Genomic DNA, 17,835 nt, shown 5'->3' with positions numbered 1-17,835 from the left:
CCCTGCTATGTATGGCAAGGTGATGGTTTTGATTGGGTCCTCAGGTGGTTCCCTCCCAGCGATTGGGGTGACAGCTTTACGGATTGTGCAATCCGAATATCCATTCATCTTGAGGGCTTGGTGTACGTGCTCCAGTTCACTGGCTAGGTGGTGATGGTCGGAAATGCAACGAGCCCTGTGGTTAAAGAGTTTTGATGAGGGAATTCTTCTGGGCTGGATAGTGGTGGAAGTCAGGTTTTTGATAGGCATCCGTGTGGGTGGCTTTCCTGTAGACAGTGTCCCAATGAGCCATCTGGTCTATTTTCAATTAAAACTTCCAAGAATGGTAACTTGCCATCCTTTTCCACCTCCATGGCGAATTTGATGGCTGGGTGTATGGAATTGATGTGATTGAAGAATTGGTTCAGAGCTGGCAGGGCATGTGGCCAGATGACAAACGTGTCATCCACGGATCTCTTCCACAAGGAAGGACGTAGGATGGATGTCTGGATGGCATCTGTCTCAAATTTCTCCTTGAAAACATTGGCTATCACTGGAGATAAGGGAGAACCCATTGGGGTACGTTCAACTTGTTTGTAGAATGTACCATTCCAGGTAAAGTAAGTGTTGGTGGGGCAGTGTCTCACCAGGGCCGGTACATCAGCATTTAGTCCTTGTTGGACCAAATCTTCAATGATTGCCATGGTGTCAGGCACAGGAACTTTGGTAAACAAAGAAACTACATCGAAACTGACAAGCAAATCACCTAGAGATAGTGAGATGTCTTTAATTAGAGATACCAAGTGAGCTGAATTAACACTCAAAATGGCACAAAATATTAATTAAGTAATTAATTAATCAACTAAGCAAAAAATTAATTGTTGAAGTAATCAATCAATTAATTAATTAAGTGTGCGTTGCCTTTTTATGGGAAATACTATAAACGGTTTCGAGTTTTCTTGCATAAGAGGGCATACCATTAATGCAGATGCTTTGTACCAACTTGCAGAGTTGTCACCCCTGAATGTGGAGTAGTGCATCAGCACTGTCTCATATTCTCGCCGCTTGTCAAAGTAACCGTAAAGTGTCCTCCTGTAGTAGTTTAAAAATACGCACCATAGTGTGCATAATGTCCATACCTTCCTGCGTGCTCACTGTTGGTCATTACACATTTACTTTGCATTTGTGCAAATAATAGCTGTTGTTTGCATTTCTCAGTAGTTAGATGACTGGTAATGTGCCTATCACCTGCTTTGCCTGGCACGCCTTGTTATCAGTGACGTTGTGGGGTTGGAGGAGGTGGGGGACATTGGTCGGGGGGGTGGTGGATGGTACGGATTGTGCAAACAATGGGCACCTCTATTTAAGTGGCTCCTCAGATGAACTCGAATCTCCGAGGACACGTGTTTTTACCAGAAGGCAGTTGCTACCAAACAAGATGGGAAACGTACAGGTGAGAATAAGAACTCGTGTTAATGATAACATTTGCACCAAATCGTGCATACACCCTCTTAACTGCATTGTGTTCTAGAGACTGCTGTGCTCTATGTCGAAAATAATGGGCATGTTTTTGGCTCGTAATACACAAATCTTTCCCACTTCAAATTACTCAGAGGACCACTGACAATAGGAATAAAAAAACTCAACACATTGCCTTAAAAATGCAAAATTATATATGCGACTTTTTGGGAAAAGGCCCTTCACAGTGTATAGAGAAATGCCATTGTTTAAAACTTCACCTATTTTTTTAGTCAGTGTTATTCACGAATGTGTTGAGTTTTTTTCTGTTAATGCAGTATCACCAAATATTTATTTTTACAAATGCGTGGTTTTGTTTACTGTTGTAAATTTTAAATTAATGATTTTGCCGCGACAAATCGTTAACGATTGAGACGTTCTTGCAAAGAAAAACATGCGATCTCCAAAAGCATACTTAAATGTATACTCATTACAGTTAAGATAATATGCTGTAATTTAATTATCTCACTGCATACGTACAGTCTCAACGTCTGAATGTAAAATGGTAATACAATCTTAGTGCTCTGGACCCTCAGTTACCCTATGAATCTGAAGTCCAGAAAATATTCTCATGGGATATTTTTTCCATATTTCAAAAAACAACGAGAACAGTAAATCAAATGTAACCTTTTTTTAAACGGTCACAATGTGCAGAATGTTTTAATGGACAACAATAATTTCAGATCCTCTCTACTCGTAATGTGTCTCCACCTGAGTAGCTCAGCCTGATTTTTTTAAATCTCATTTACACATCGTAGGGTGGATGAAGGAGTGCTGGTTTTGTTCAAGTCTAAGAGCCATTATAATTAACTTCGTTGCTTTCGTGTACGAGGGAGGCACTGCTGCCCATGATGAACCAGAAACATTTCATCCACAAAATTGTCATTTTTATTCATTAACATTTAAAATATTGTATATTTAGAATATGTGTCTTAATAAAATTGAAGGTCAGAGGTTCTTTTTTTCTCCAAGTAAAGTCAATGTTTAAAGCAGGTGAAACTTTTTTTGAAAAACAATACATACAATGCTTTTGTTTAATGTCCAGTGTAACCTCAAAAAGAAACAAAAAATCAAGCCGAAGAAACTTCTGCTGGCCGTATGATCTTTTTTTAAACTTAGAAGTGACGATGATCGAATTAATATTAAGTGTATTAATTTCATTTATGGTATCTAAATATCATAAATCTAAAAATGCATTCTTCCTCTATAGTTTACAATGAAGTCACATTTTCACTGAAAGTCTCTGATTTGCGTTTCCAGAAGCTTGTGTGTGCTGCTTTCATTTTTTGCGGGTAAATGTTCCATTTGCTACATTTTTAGTTGAGAGTGTGAATGTTCTCTTAATCATTTACTTTGATAAATGATTGTGATTTGTTGTTATATTCAGCTTTAAGCAGCTTGAAACCTGCTTAATGTCGCATGATTGTAGTTTGAAATAAACGGTGTGATTTACGAGCTGAGTTTTATAGAATGGGCATCCACGTTGGAAGAATCACCTGCATTCCATGGGATGGTACAAACCACGAGCAGCTTTAAGCCTGTTTCAAATTGCTGCTTTTCATGCAGTAGTTGCTTGCTCTTAATTGCAGTGTGTCTGGAGTGGGTAATTATTGGCGCTGGATTTGTAAAGGCAAACTCGTGTTCGATGCTTGCCAACAATATTCCGTTTTGTGTTCTGCTTTAATAATTTTACAACAAATGATGCAACTGATTTGGTGTTAAAATGGATGTGTCTTCATGTGTGCGTGTGTGTGCGCCCACCTATCTTATCTTGATACACACACACACCTGCCTTTCTCTCGTGCGTATCGCAGCATGTTTGCCCTTTTTAAAATTGCGTGACTGTTTTTAAGGGAACATCGATCGACCACGTTACCGTAGATACAATTCAAATGCATATATGCTCGTTGAGCAAAAAAAATAATGACATTAAAAAAGTATAATTAATGATGTGGTCCCTAAGTGATTGACCTTTTATAACTTAAAGCTGTTAAAAGTTTGTAAAAACATTTTGTAACTGCTGTAGTCGTAGACTTTTTAATAGCACCAACTTTTAAAGATGGGAGTTGATTGTGTTTTGATTGAAGTCGTTTGCACGTTTGTATTCTTTGTCTTTTATAACAGTTTGTGTTTTGTTACTGAACAAATCAATTTGTAAAATATTTTATTTGGCTTCGGTCCTATTTTTATTTTATCTGGTGAGTTTGTTTTATCTGAGAGTCACTTCGTGTAAAAAGTTATCGCACTCCTTTAAAAAAAATGCATACCTGTTGTGAAAACATGCAATCACAACATAGTCATAACCCATGAGACTATTTAAGCTTCGAAGAATTTGAGCAGTGGGTCGTTTAAGTCCCTGCCCTTTGGGTGCAGTGACTGTTTGATCAGCACGCACGATATCGATTCATGAAAGCCCTGATGGTTTAAGCATTTTACCATGGTTTGACTAAATTAAATAAAGCACATTTTAGGCAATTTTCTTTTTTCACCATCCGCACAATTCAACCTACAGATTACACGACTGTAAATTGACTTCAAAGTATCCTGTAATAAAAATCCAGTCAACTCTCTGCTTTATTACAAGGTTAGGCAAAGGTATAAATCGCATGTCCTGATTTAGTGCGTGAATGACTGCATGTGGATGTGTGCACCCATTTGCTTTCTTTGTCTGCAGCCTACAATTCACCCCTATGCTGACTTCGATGCAGCCAAGGATGCTAAAGACCTTAGGAAGGCATGCAAAGGACTAGGTAAAGTATTTTCCCCACTTGTGTACATTTTAACTTGTAGTAAAAAAAAACACCATTTATTACAGTCATTGTGACAGCCAATATATCCTTTTTTTATTTCATCAATGTTTTAAAAGGTTTTTTTTTGCATTTTAGGCACAGATGAAGATAAAATAATTGAGATTTTGGCAAATCGCACTGCCAAGCAACGTCACCAGATCAAGGAAGAGTACAAGCGTTCATATGGAGATGTAAGTTGCTACTGTGACGCCTTGTGTTCAAATCATGATGCCATTCATATTGACTGTGTATGTTTAACAATAAGATATTTATAGTGAACCTGGCAATGCAGGTTTAATACCTGGCCACGGATAACTTCAGTGGCAAGTCATAAATATCATCTGAACTGGTCCTGGGTTCCGCCTTCACCAACTAGCACTGAACAGCGTGGTGCATTTTGTATTTTTAAATAACCCCCCATTACCAAAATGGTGTGAGAAGGCCTTAGCAGTGGGTTGACACATGGATTAATTTCACATAGAATATTGTCAGGGTCGTTGGTAGACTGGACTAGGCACATGAAGAGTAGCCACAGCCATAGCTAGATGTGGCATGCCAAGTTCATAAATATGTTGTACTCGATCACTCATTAGAGAAGCATTGGTTGGTAATGGCCCTACCACCAACTGATGCTGTTCCTTTAAATGTGTTCTATAAAACCATTGAATAGCGATGGTAAAATCAGACAGCCATGGTCAACTCCAGTTGCTGTCTAGAACCATTTCCCCAGATGTCCACCGATGAGTACTGTACTTTGCTTCTACACTGGTGACCGGTTTAATTCCAAAGACAGAATTAAGAACAGAAGGATTAGACAACATGACACGGTTCATGACATCATTCAAACAGCTCAGGAAAGTAATGTGCTTGGGCAAAACAGCGTGAGAAGGCCGATAAAGAACCATATTGCCGTGGCAGCCAAGGAATAGAATGCACCACCGAGAAGTAGTGGAGCGAGAAGAAGTTGAGCAAGGAGATGGTGCGATGACATCAGTGCATTATGAGGTAGCAGTGACTTTGGGACACTTTTAAACAAATGCATGATAAGGTTGCATTCATTGCACACAAAGTGCTTTCCACAAATGAACCACAATACCTTGCTGATCCCGTCAAGGAGCATTAACTATCACGCATACTCTGGGCATCCTCCCATCTGATTTTGGATAGCCATCGAATGATGACGGTCACTGCATTGCGCGCTTTCAGATGCGCTTCTGTGGCCGTCTGGCACGCTCTTCCTTCCCTTATTATGAAATCACTGGATCTATGCACTTTTAAATATAGATTGAAAACTAATTTCTTTAGAACTGCTTTTTTCTGTTTAGTTTGTTGTCCTTCCCCCGCACCTCCGATTTGCCAGGTCGGTTACAAGCGAAAGAAGTTCAAACATACATAGATACGAATTATGTCTGATGATGATTGCTATTAACTTTGTACATTGTTTTAGCCATGAATTTGTAGGTCTCATAAACTATGCTTCCATGAACCAGCGTCCCCCATCTCTTTCTAAGCAAACATTGCATTGAGCTCTTAGCGATATGACGACCACATTAACAAACGGACGCATCCGCTGTTTAAGCCGTTGCTGCGATACACCTGCTGACAGGCGTGATATGGAGAATGTTGCTAGGCTTGACGCAATGCCTTGTGATAGGGGTAACAAGCACTAGGTGGAGCCAAGGTAATACGGTGAGTCATTTGTGATTCCAAAGCAGTCGCTGCATGTATCGTGTTTACATGATCAATATTGGAAATACCCAATGTGAATATTTGCTCAGCTGAAGTTAATTAAACGCAGGTATGCAATTAAATAGAACTAACATTATTTTTCTTGTCAAATAATCACACGGTGGATTCTACGTTGATCTAACACTAACGAATTGATTTGTCTGCTTGAATGTCTATTATAAACAGGGTGGTGGTCCAGATGCCTGGTCATCCCCAATTCATTGACTCCTCATATGTTGTTGGCTTATTCATTACTGTTTTAACACCCATTTGTATATATATAAAAAAAAACACATATTAACATGTATAGAATAAAATGGGAACCACACGGCATCTGGACCACCCTGTACATAGTTGGGATGCATTTTATGAAGACGAAAATACGCAGTAGGATCAAAGTGGCACGTTACATTATTCATATAAAAAAATACACACGTATGTTTTTATTTCCTTCTGAAATGATCCCTGCATGTTTGTGTAGTTTGGTAAATAAATGAAGGGATAACAATGAAAAATGCATCCAGCTATATCAGCAACCTGAATGTCGTACTACTATACACTGGCCGCATATGGAAAGTCATTACATGCTGTAACTTGAATGGTATTAAATCGAATAGCTCCACTTATATACTGATCTTGTTTTTTATCTTGTTTTTTTTGGTTCCTATGTGTCATTCACTAAAAGCAGCGATTGTCCTCTATTGTTGGACTGTTGACAAGGCCAAACTAACATTGGCCAAGTTACGCCATTTATTAGCACTGTTGTGCCTTCAAATGCTTATAGCAACGAAATATGTCATGCAGTCATGATGGAGCGACAACATAAGCGATTGTGTTAGCGAGCTGCAGAGCTGTAATGGGAAGCCCAAGCAACAATTGCTCTATTATCACTACGTAAAAAAATCATTACCATAGAGTCGTGGTGCAATGCTCAGTGTACTGTCATATGATCCTGAAGATTTGAGTTCGAATCCCAGCCATGGGTAATATCAGTGGCTAGTTATGGCTGAAACGATCCTTGCCCCTCCGTTACCAAACCACGCTGACTAACGTGGTGATGTCGTGGAGATGTGGGCCAGGGTTGTTTTAGTTTTAGGGGGTCTTGTTTTTTTATATTCGAATTCCTTACCCTTATTTTATTACCACTACTCATACCCGATGCCAAATTACCTATATTATTGTTCACAGTACTACAGTATTGGTTTTGTTGCCATTATAAAAAAAAGTCTATATTTGGGGGTCTCTACAAATCTGATGCCCCTGCATTAATCTGGTGCTGCGTGTGGGACCAGGCTTTTTTGGTGCATTGTATCTCATTTACCTTGGCACACCTGAGCTGATCCATCATTGTGCAATTGACCATTACGGTTGGTTTACCACTGGCACCGTTATTGCTTGACATGGCCCCGGCATAGGTCGGATGCACTGTGGAAAAAAGAGGCATTCCCTTTGCTGTGACGTTGCTGTCCAGGACCTGGTCGAGGTGCTCAAGGGTGAGCTGAAGGGCGACTTCGAGAAGGTGGTGCTGGCGCTCATGGACCTGCCGGCTGTGTACGATGCCAAGGAGCTGCGCAAGGCCATGAAGGGCGCTGGCACGGACGAGGACGTGCTCGTGGAGATCCTGTGCACCCGCACCAACAAGGTCTCTCCCCGCAGTCAGCCAACCACAGTACACCGCGCCACTCGCAGTGGACACATCCACTTTACCAACTTTACCAACTGCCTTTTGGTTTTGTATATCGATTTCATTCCCGTGTGCTATCGGTATCACATCATGGTCATTATTTGGAAAACTCGCAGGGAAGTGTGACCCCCGTTTGTCCGAATATTGCTATGCAAGTTTCACAGAACTTCTGAAAAATCCTTTAAGTGGCTTTTTTTATCTTCACAAGACAAACAGCAATATCGTGATTCGATGTGTTATATGTAGTTTAGTCACATGCCCGCTGCAGCCATTCGAGGTGCCATAGACACTAAATTGTAAAAAAAACACAACACATATTGCCGAAGTGAAATTGCAAGGGGGTTGTGGAGGGCGGACGTGAGGTGGGGGGGGGGTCATTATATGCTGTATTCCATCGATGGTGCCAATTTACTGTTATTGATTACACATCAAGTTATTTTCATTTTAAGAACTACAGACGGATATTAGGCTCCGTAAAACAACAATAACAGTTGAACAATACAACAGAATAAATCTGAAATTAATAGGCCATAGCTTCCGGCATAGGAATGTGGACTTTCCTGCACTGGGCAAGACACCAATGGAGACACATTGACATGTTTTCATCCAGTTAAATATTGAGATAATGCCCAGTTTACGTCTACGAATGTATATTGGAACCACATTTAGAATGCAATGTTTTGTATCACACAAGCTCAAGAGAGTCATTTAAAAACCTTGTATGCTGCAGTAGGCTTGCTAAAACATGGGCTGGCTGTTTATCACAAATGTTTTCAATTCCTTTGTTCAGAACCTTTAACATTCAACACTCGGCTTTATGCAATTTATGTTCGTATATAATTAAATATAGGTTGTTGTTTTCTCTTATTACAAATATGTACAATATGTACAGATACTGTGCAACGTTATGCTTTATAAATTATCTTAGTGGTGTTTAACGAAGGGATTTTTGGGAAAATGGGATGTGGAAACGGGTACAAATGTAATCTAAATATATAAAAGGGAAATTTGTGAATGTGTGTCTGTTCGAAATGTTTAGCATACTTCCCGACATGCAACAAACTTCAAATTTGGCATGTGGTTAGCTTCCAGACTGTACACAATGCAAAAGTATAAAAAGACTTAAACATTTTGGGGGGGGGCTCAATAATGGATATATTTTGCACGGCAAGTGAGCGGTGACGTCACATCTGTGATGTCACCCGCATGCGGCAGCGTCACGCAGTGTGCCTGCTGACGTCACGCACCCCCCCCCACCCTCCGCGTGTGCCGTGTATTAATCCAAGACAAGAATCCAAGTCCCGGGCGAAGCCGGGTAGTAAAGCTAGTCAAAATATAAAAATAAATCGTGGAACAGTGTCACATACTGCGCTATGAACCCATCTCTCTTAATTAAATTCCCCACTATGGCTGATGTAGCTCGTTCGCCCTGTCCCCGCTCCTCCCGTCATGAATCCTTGCGAGGGGGACAGGTGGGGCAAATAGACAGCAACAATACATAATATATATTTAGTAAAGTTCGGAAACGATTAGAAAGTAGGTCCTCTGCGTTGTGTTCTGCCTTCTGGAGAAGTGGGCTACTTCAAAACAACCCCAATAATATATATTTAGTAAAGTTCGGAAACGATTAGAAAGTAGGTCCTCTGCGTTGTGTTCTGCCTTCTGGAGAAGTGGGCTACTCCACAACAGCTGAGCACCAAGAGGCTTTGTGAAACGGCGAAACTTTATTTCGAAGTGTTCCTCAGAAGGGCAAATTGCGTATCTGCAATAGCGATCAGAGACTCCCTCCACGTCACAACATCGCAGCTGAAATCCTCACGCACCAAGTGCGGGAGTATGCCTCGTACTCAACTGGGTGCGAGTTGGGCTGGGGGTCCAATCAATGATCAACATTTCCTTCTCCTATAATAACCGCACCTGGATACCCGTAGCGATTAGCAGAGTGCGCAATTATACGTGTGATTAATCACAGGCGAGCTCACACCGACTACATTGACATCAATATGCGAGTGACATCAGAAGTACAGTCAAACAACCCCACATGACTGACATGGCATGGGAAGGCCTTCATGCAGTAGTAGATTGACCATTTTTTTATATTATTACTACTACTTTAGTACTGTATTATAAAATTTAAACGTTCGTAAAGAAATGATTTAAATTATATTTTTGGAATAGTTAAGAGACAGGATTTAGTCATGAATCAAATGATGGAATAATAATAAAAAAGTTAGAAAATGTATGTTTACCACTTTACCATGACCTTAGTATGAATATTTGTCTGAACTTGCAAATTTCAAATAGCGAATCACATTTCATACACTGGTGTTGATTAGCGAGCAATGGAAAGGAATGCAAATACTTTTTCCAATTATCCAATTCTTGACCTCATCAAAACCCAATCATTTATTCATGAGTGTAATAATTCAGTGATCCTTAACATTTCAACATCCATATTGAAAACATCCAACATAAATGTAAAGCGTATATTATTCGTAATTTTATGAGATTAAAACATTTGTTCCGGCTATTCTCAATGCACGAATGGATGAAGGCCTCCAAATGCCATGTCCTTAATGTGGGATTGTTGTACCATACTTCACAATGCTGGTTAGTGCGTGTCGGTGATGGACGAAGAACTTAAGCAGTTATGATATAGCTCATCACCGATGTTAGCCGTGGCAGGCATTCGAATTTCAGTAGCAGCAATATAACCACTGCACCACTGGATTAAATGTCGTATTATTGCTTTCTATCTTCATTCAGTAGACAATGTTACGTTGAAATTTCTCACCGTACGTAGCCAACCGTGCTCATCGAAGATGTATGAAATAAATTGGTGTTGTACGAGCAATGGCGTCTTCTTTCCACGCTTGCCTTTGACTAACTGTCATCAGAAAATCAGATCCTGCGAACACAAGAATCAAACCATTTTGTTACATGCATATCTCATTGTCGTGGGGTATCTGGTTGTTGGTGTGGGAACCACCTTCAACGTCTTATCATTCAAGGTTATCACATTGTAACATTTATTAGCACTGTTAGCTATGGTAAACATAGGATTGTTACTGACCCCATCAAGGCTATCAACCCAAGGCTGCAAAATGTGTGTCCACAGCAGAAACAACTGCCATTCTGCCAACTTCCTATCAATCTATGGTCCAAACTCTGCTGTGACCATAATATATGTCAATAGTGTATTATAGAACGTAAATATATCGTTGCAAGTCAAACAAGTAAATTGTTAATGGTTTTGGCTTTAAGACATTTGAGTTATTTTTTTCTGCTTGGTTTATGTAAGATATTTTTTAAAAATCTCATTGCACTGCAATTCAGTTTTGTTTTACTTGGTGGCGAAATACCAGATGTGCTACAAGGCATTCGACAGTTTTGTGACAAACTATGGATAACAATAATAATTTGCAATGAGTCAAAATGTGATGGAATTTATGACGAATAAAAATGTTATATGTAAACATTCAATGCTAAAATACTTTCACATCTCAGCCATTTGTATACACTGTACAGCACTCTTTATAAGAATACACTGCTGGATGAGGGCCTCTCCTGAGCCAGAGCCAGTGGTGGAAATTCCACATTTCTGTGGTGGGGTTCAGATTGTCCATTAGAAAACCACAGTTGACTTCACAAATTGTCACTCATTTGATTGACTCTGGAGGGATTAAGGCACCACGTTGGCCCGAAACTGGATTTCCTTCCCAAGCCACACACTCCACCCACAGACTTCCATGTATCTGATAGATAATAATGAAAACAAGTTTGCAGTTAAGCTAACAATGAAGCTAACACTTTATTCTTTGTCTCTGCTTCCAGCAAATCCAAAAAATGCGCTTCGTTTACAATGAACGTGAGTATGAGATACGCAACACGGTTAATGTTTGTGTAATAAAACACTGATTTTTGGCATTGACAATTTGTGACAAATGAAAAAAACACACCACGCGACGTACTTATTTCAGACTGAATCGACTCAGGGAGAGGCCCAGGACCGATTCAGATAACCGTCACTGGTGGTGGCCGTAATTAGGAATCAATCTCGGGTCGCCAGGTTTGTAGCGTAGCACGCTCAAGATTATACTGGCGCTTCTCACAAAATAGCATACACACACATGCACACTGTACATTAGACTAATGTTTGTGAACCTCCGTTTAGTTTTTGACAGGGACCTTGAGTCAGACCTGAAGAGTGAGACCAGCGGTGCGGTGGAGAAGCTTTTGATCGCCCTGGTACAGGTGAGGGCTTGACTCGCACGCAGGTGACAGGGCACGATGACTAAAATAGACTTCCATGGATCATAACAATGGATTATTCATGCACCGGTATATTGGAAGGTAAACCCACAACATTTCCAATTCGAGTTTGCTAAAGTAGTAACTAATTGGCACGTTTTGTTTACGTAACAAATCTAACGAATTGGCTGTCTCGGGTGGTGGCGGGTTTAATGACATCTTTGTGTTTACGCGATTTAACCCAAAAAACATCGGTTGTAAAAGCCTACGTGTTCAACTGATTCAACTATTATGTATATCTGTCATTATGGAAATGTAACATGTTGAATTTGCATATGAATGGATACATGTTTTATACATAAAAAATAATGTCCAAATTAATAGCAATTGTGCTGATGGCATCATGCAATGAGATGGAGAATCCCAAAAATATATATTCTTGAGTTTTTCGGTCAAGTCACGTAGTTAGTTTCAGAGAAAAGAATACAAAATAACAGAAAAGTACGTTTCTATCGCAACGCAAGCGGTCGTCTTTCTGAAGCTTGCTTTGCGATCGATACGTCGTAGTTGTCTGTTATTTTTTATTATTTTCTTTGAACCTATCTACGTGACTTTACCGAAAGACCCAAGAATATGAGTTCCTGCAGTCACGAAAGCTTTAAGTCAAGAATCCCAAAAATCTTGCACAATTGTGTGCCCTGTCTCACAGTGGACGACTCCAGATGAGATTTTTGACAGGATTAAAGAAAAAAACTTCAAGTATCTTTTTTGATCCTAAAACGTTTCTGTTCACCTTGCTATGAGGTTGCCACATAACAGTCAAGTTGATCTATTTGTATTCCTTAATTAGCATGGCTTGAATTGATCAAAATAAAGTGTGAAACCAAATGTGCCTTAAGGGGGTATTTGTATTATCTTTCGTGACTGGGCTTAGACCTATCAACTTGCTATGCTTGAGAACCTGATGTAATTATGCATTGCATTCTGGATTCAAACCCAGGTTTCATCAGCATTGTGAGCCATGTGCTCTGACCTCTGAGCCACCGAGCCACCTGTGAAGAGAAACATTTGGTAGACATAAACAAAAACTCCACCATTGGAGAGGAAATGGAGATGAATATATTTAAATCTGTTCAGTAACTGCTGGGTTACAACCCTTAGATTTTACACAGCACAAGTTCTCCAATTATCACGTTATAGTAAAACAATGGTATACGCATTACAAGAGAGCATTAAAAAAGTTAAATTACTTCAGTAGCACCGCTTCATTGGGAGAGGAAGAAACGTCACCTGAGACAGAGATGCACGGTGGGGAGAAGAAGAGTGTGTCGCTGAAACTTTTAGTCGGCTGTTGAATGTCGCAAATGTGAAAATATTCAATGCTGTAGTTTCCAACAAACAGGAACAAGTCACCAATACGTTTTCCCGATTGTTTTTTTTTCTTCAATGAAAACCCATTACTGAATAGCCTTGCGATTGCCATATGGAATGCAACAAATACGTGTTCAGTAATTGGTATTTCATCTGAAATAGCAACAGAGTTTGCAAAAACGTATGTCTGCCGTCCTTTTGGCAGGAAAACAATTTACCCTTCTGAAATGTTTTAGCTGGGTGCGACTATATGGCTCGTGAGTATTTTATCCATTTATGTAACACATTTTTTTACGAATGGCTAATACATCAACTTGTAAAGGTTTGATATTTGTGTTCCATAAATGTTTGGTTCTGTCTCTATAGGGGAATCGTGATGAAACCACCGATGTGAACATGTCGTTGGCCAACAGTGATGCCAAGGAGCTTCACGAGGTATGCACAAGGCAAAAGCAAACGTGGTCCGGCATGGCATGCTATACATTTAAACAGCCTATTGTGCTGCAAGTTATCTGTTTTAATTCTTCACAAATATATTCCATTATTATTTAAAGGTCAGATTTGACACACAGTGGCATAATTAATGTCCCTGTTGCAAGGAAACTGCTAGTTTCTTCATAATTAGCTCTTACATTCACTAATTACTTCCCATAGATGTAATTGATTGTCCACAAATGAGTGATATGGGACATTTAAGATCGACAATGTGTTGTAACTCCAACCTCCTCATCGGTCCACTCGTGCAGAGCCAGACGTGTGCTCAGGAGCGCTCGTCATCATTTGCTGCAGATGTGCTATGGGAGCGATGTTTCGCGGTGGCCGCGCGTGTTGGTGGAGTTTCTCACTTTGGACCTGTGTTGCAGGCAGGAAAAGGGCACTGGGGAACGGACGAGCTGGCATTCAACTCGGTGCTGGCAACGAGAAACATGATGCAGCTGCGTGCCACCTTTAAGGCTTACAAAACGGTGCCTCACATAATCATGGCACCTCACCTCTTTTGCCGTGACGTTTCCTAGCGTGTGCTCTCATTGGGATATTTTTTTTTTACGGTCGTATTTCTCTGATGGTTTTCATGGTTGTACTGTGTGTTGTTTAGCACGGTGTCTGACATTTAGCCCCACGTTCTGGGAGTTTCTTCTGGAACTGAATATACTCCCAGCTCCCGGCACACGGAGCGACATCAAACATCTTGCTGAACATATACATACACATCTCTGTGTCCTGGGTTTGATATCAAACTGCATTTATCGATGATGTCACCTGAAAAATTCCAAGGAGGAAGACAGCGAAAAACCATCTCAACTCTTTGGTTCATGGACCAAAGCATAAATCGGTACCACCTAAAATAGCAACACTTTAGTTGTACCAAAATATGTATATGGTTTATAAGAGTTAATTACTTGAAAACTCTTTACTTTTCAGTGGTTATCACATAATTCACATAGATAAATTGGAAACACGCGGTACTGTCAAGTGAGAATATTTGGTTTTGGGGCTCATGGACTAGTTCATCTCTTTGGCTCAAGTAGTGTGGTTACGCAGATTTGCGTTGCCAGGTGAAGATTTGCGAGGTATGGTTGGGAGTGATAGAGCAGCTGCCCTTGGTCAGAGAGCTTAATAGAAGATACGTCACCATATATATAAAAAAAGCCTTTTTTATATTATATCATGACTGTATTAATTTATCATTCACAGCCATGTGTCAGTTCCTTGAAGGGTGTAATAACTTATGTTTTCCCGTGTTATTTTGCACATATGTCTTTGCGTGTTCTGGAAACTCTGCTATATTGACCATATTTTAGTATTAAGATACATTTTCTGAACAAGGAAACTTTCTAAATTACAGGTATAATGATATATTGATTCATACTATCCATGTTTAAAGCTCATGATGCATGCACTGAATTACAAGAGTAATCATCAATGTGTTTTTACAATCCGTTTACATAACCCCGACGGGCACGGGATGAGAAAAACGGAAAATTATTATTGAACTCAATGGATTCTGAATCGTTAAAATCTCCATTAAATGATGCATTATTTCAGATATGGCAGCCGATTATGTAATGTACAGGTAATATGAGATATAGTCTTGCGTAACATGTATCTTTCTAATTCATATTCTGGGTTCTTTCCGTAAAGTCAAGAAAATGAATCCCTGCAGTCACGCAAGCTTTGAATAAAAATGTATCTTTCTATTGTTTTGTAGAACTATGGAGAGGACATTGAAGATGTCGTCAAGAGTGAAACATCTGGGATGCTCCAAGATGCCTACCTAGCTATTGGTATTGTGTTACCTGCTGTTAATTCCAAACTATGTCATTGTTGATGTTTAAAACGCCAGACTTAACATTCACTCCTTTGGCATGGTGAATAGTATGTTTGTATACCAGTAGATTACGCCAACTTTTTGAAGTATGCGCTATATTTTCACACGGATAATTTACAAAGCTTTGATGTCCTTCCAGTCCACTGTGCAATGGATGCGCAGGAATACTTTGCAAAGAAGCTATACAAGTCGATGAAAGGGACTGGCACAGATGATGACACACTCATCCGTTGCATTGTCAGCCGCTCCCAGGTAAGTGGCCCTGGGGGATAGTGGTGCATAAGTGCAATGACAACATTGTTTAAGGGCAGCGGCTTTTGGCCAGCCGTCAAGCAAAGACGGTCACTGCATTGCGCGCTTTCAGATGCGCTTCTGTGGCCTTCTGATATGCTCTTCATTCCCTTAGAAGGGAAATCACTGGAGCTATGCACTTTAAAATATAGATTGAAAACTCATTTCTTTAGAACTGATTTTTCTGTTCAGTTTGTTGTTCTTCCCCCGCACCTCCGATTAGCACGGTTGGTTATGTTCGGTGTGAAAGACGTTCTACATATATTCTCGTGTCATCATACCACAAACAGCACTGAATTGGTAATGGCCAAAGCCTTTTGCTTGGATGGAGGGATGGAGGGATGGGGCTGGGGCAAAGTACAGACTCCCTCGTGATAGGCGTTATGTACGGAACATTTCATAATCGGAGCAGTCACCAAGAAAGGAACAAAATGACACGTGAAATGTGTTCTGTTCACAATTCATCAGGGGTGTAATGGAGGTGGGGGGGGGGGGTATCTTGGGACTAGAAACTCTGTTAAGAATCCAGTGAGATTTTTTTTCGTGTAAAGTAGGCGCTTTAGCAAGTCATTGCTTAGGCCGCTGCTCGTTGAATACTATGACATTTGCAGCAGCTAATGTCGGGAAAGTATTAACGAGGGGTCATTTCTATTCAAATCTCACTCGTCGGGACCATCGGCATACGTGCAGAGTATCATTAATCGATTGCCTGTGAATCTATGTCTGCATGGCAAATTTTGCTGCGTGCCATTTTATTAATGAAACTCGTGCCGAAGGGTTTCATACAAGGGCTGTTCAAACTCCAGCCCAAGGGCCCCATCCTGGCCCGCCGAGAGCTTTATTCCAACTCACGACGTAACTCCAATTTGCTATTAAATACGGTCCACCTTCACTTTGGAATTGCATGAGTCAATTATTTCACACAAAAGTGTGGAGAATATTTAAGTGAACCATTGTGGTAGGCCCTGTAGTGACGTAGGGGGGCTGAAGGTGGGGGGGGGGGGGTGGTGCGGGGGGGGGGGGTCAGCTTGGAGACTGTGGACTGCAATTTGATGGCACAAAGTGTTGTAAAATACTCTTCGCCTCTTTCTCTTCTCTCACAGCACTGCGCATCACATTTTCTTACCCTCTCATCTCTCTTCTGGATACACATCTTATATCTCGTATGCATACATCTCTTATCTTTATTTACTTATTATATGCCTGTGGCCTACCGCTGGGTTTTACACGTTTACATTTTCCATGGCCTGTTATGAGATAATGTTTTTGGTCCAGTAACACGTTGTAATTGTTACCCCTGTTTCTAAGCCATTACAATATTTGCCAGCGTGTTCAAACGAAATGCATGTCAAATTGTTGCAGATTGACTTGGGCACCATCAAAGAAACCTTCCAGCAAAAATATGAGAAGACACTTGCCTCCTTTGTTGCTGGCGACTGCAGTGGAGACTACAAGAAGATACTGCTGGCTGTCATACATTAAACCTTGCACCGAATGTTTAACCTGCAGACCGAATGACAATACATCCATTCAACATGTTTTTTTTACAAATGGCACAGGGCCAATTTCCATAGCTCCCCAGTTAATTCTCTTGGCCGTTTTTAGTGCACTGAGATGATAAAGCAGAAGACGAGTATTGATTGTCAGTCAAACGTTTGACGATAAACTGATTTGAGTGTGATTTTTTTAAAAGCATTAAATGTATTCTGCATATGAGTTCCAATAAAATGCTCAAGCCCCCATAAGCCGTTGATGTCATTTATCGCTAATTTCTCAGGACATTTTACAGGTTGACACATTTGATTATGTGCATTTGGCCAATTACGTGGGGCTACAGGAACACGTGTGTGTATATATATCATAAAAAAACCCTTTTTAATGCACTGCTGGATGAA

At 40.3% G+C, this 17,835-nt stretch overlaps 1 protein-coding gene across 2 annotated transcripts; it reads left to right on the top strand.

The window, feature by feature from the left end:
- Nucleotides 1–1,276: 1,276 nt before the first annotated feature.
- Nucleotides 1,277–17,685, top strand: LOC116953878 (annexin A13-like). Of its 2 annotated transcripts, XM_032974168.2 has the most exons (12): nt 1,333–1,432; nt 2,543–2,593; nt 4,172–4,247; nt 4,383–4,477; nt 7,486–7,656; nt 11,533–11,566; nt 11,873–11,952; nt 13,687–13,755; nt 14,184–14,285; nt 15,530–15,605; nt 15,789–15,901; nt 17,303–17,685. In XM_032974168.2, the coding sequence occupies exons 1-12, from the start codon at nt 1,418–1,420 to the stop codon at nt 17,420–17,422; spliced, it is 1,002 nt and encodes a 333-aa protein (XP_032830059.2). In that variant the 5' UTR covers nt 1,333–1,417; the 3' UTR covers nt 17,423–17,685. The 2 variants fall into 2 exon arrangements, with proteins under 2 accessions (XP_032830067.2, XP_032830059.2); XM_032974176.2 differs by lacking the exon at nt 2,543–2,593 and having other exon boundaries at nt 1,277–1,432.
- The last annotated feature ends 150 nt before the right edge of the window (nt 17,686–17,835 follow it).

Source organism: Petromyzon marinus, chromosome 3, assembly GCF_048934315.1.
Source record: "Petromyzon marinus isolate PM22_M1 ecotype Great Lakes invasive population chromosome 3, UKy_Petmar_22M1.pri1.0, whole genome shotgun sequence".
In the NCBI taxonomy this organism is placed as follows: domain Eukaryota; kingdom Metazoa; phylum Chordata; class Hyperoartia; order Petromyzontiformes; family Petromyzontidae; genus Petromyzon; species Petromyzon marinus.
Note: the sequence above shows the minus strand (reverse complement) of the source record. Positions and strands in the feature narration are given on the sequence as shown.

What these genes read in the sequence shown, in the direction of transcription:
- LOC116953878 (XM_032974168.2), top strand. An exon ending in GAAGGCATGCAAAGGACTAG is followed by an intron (nt 4,248 to 4,382) that starts GTAAAGTATTTT and finishes TTTGCATTTTAG; the next exon opens with GCACAGATGAAGATAAAATA. An exon ending in TGTGCACCCGCACCAACAAG is followed by an intron (nt 7,657 to 11,532) that starts GTCTCTCCCCGC and finishes CTCTGCTTCCAG; the next exon opens with CAAATCCAAAAAATGCGCTT.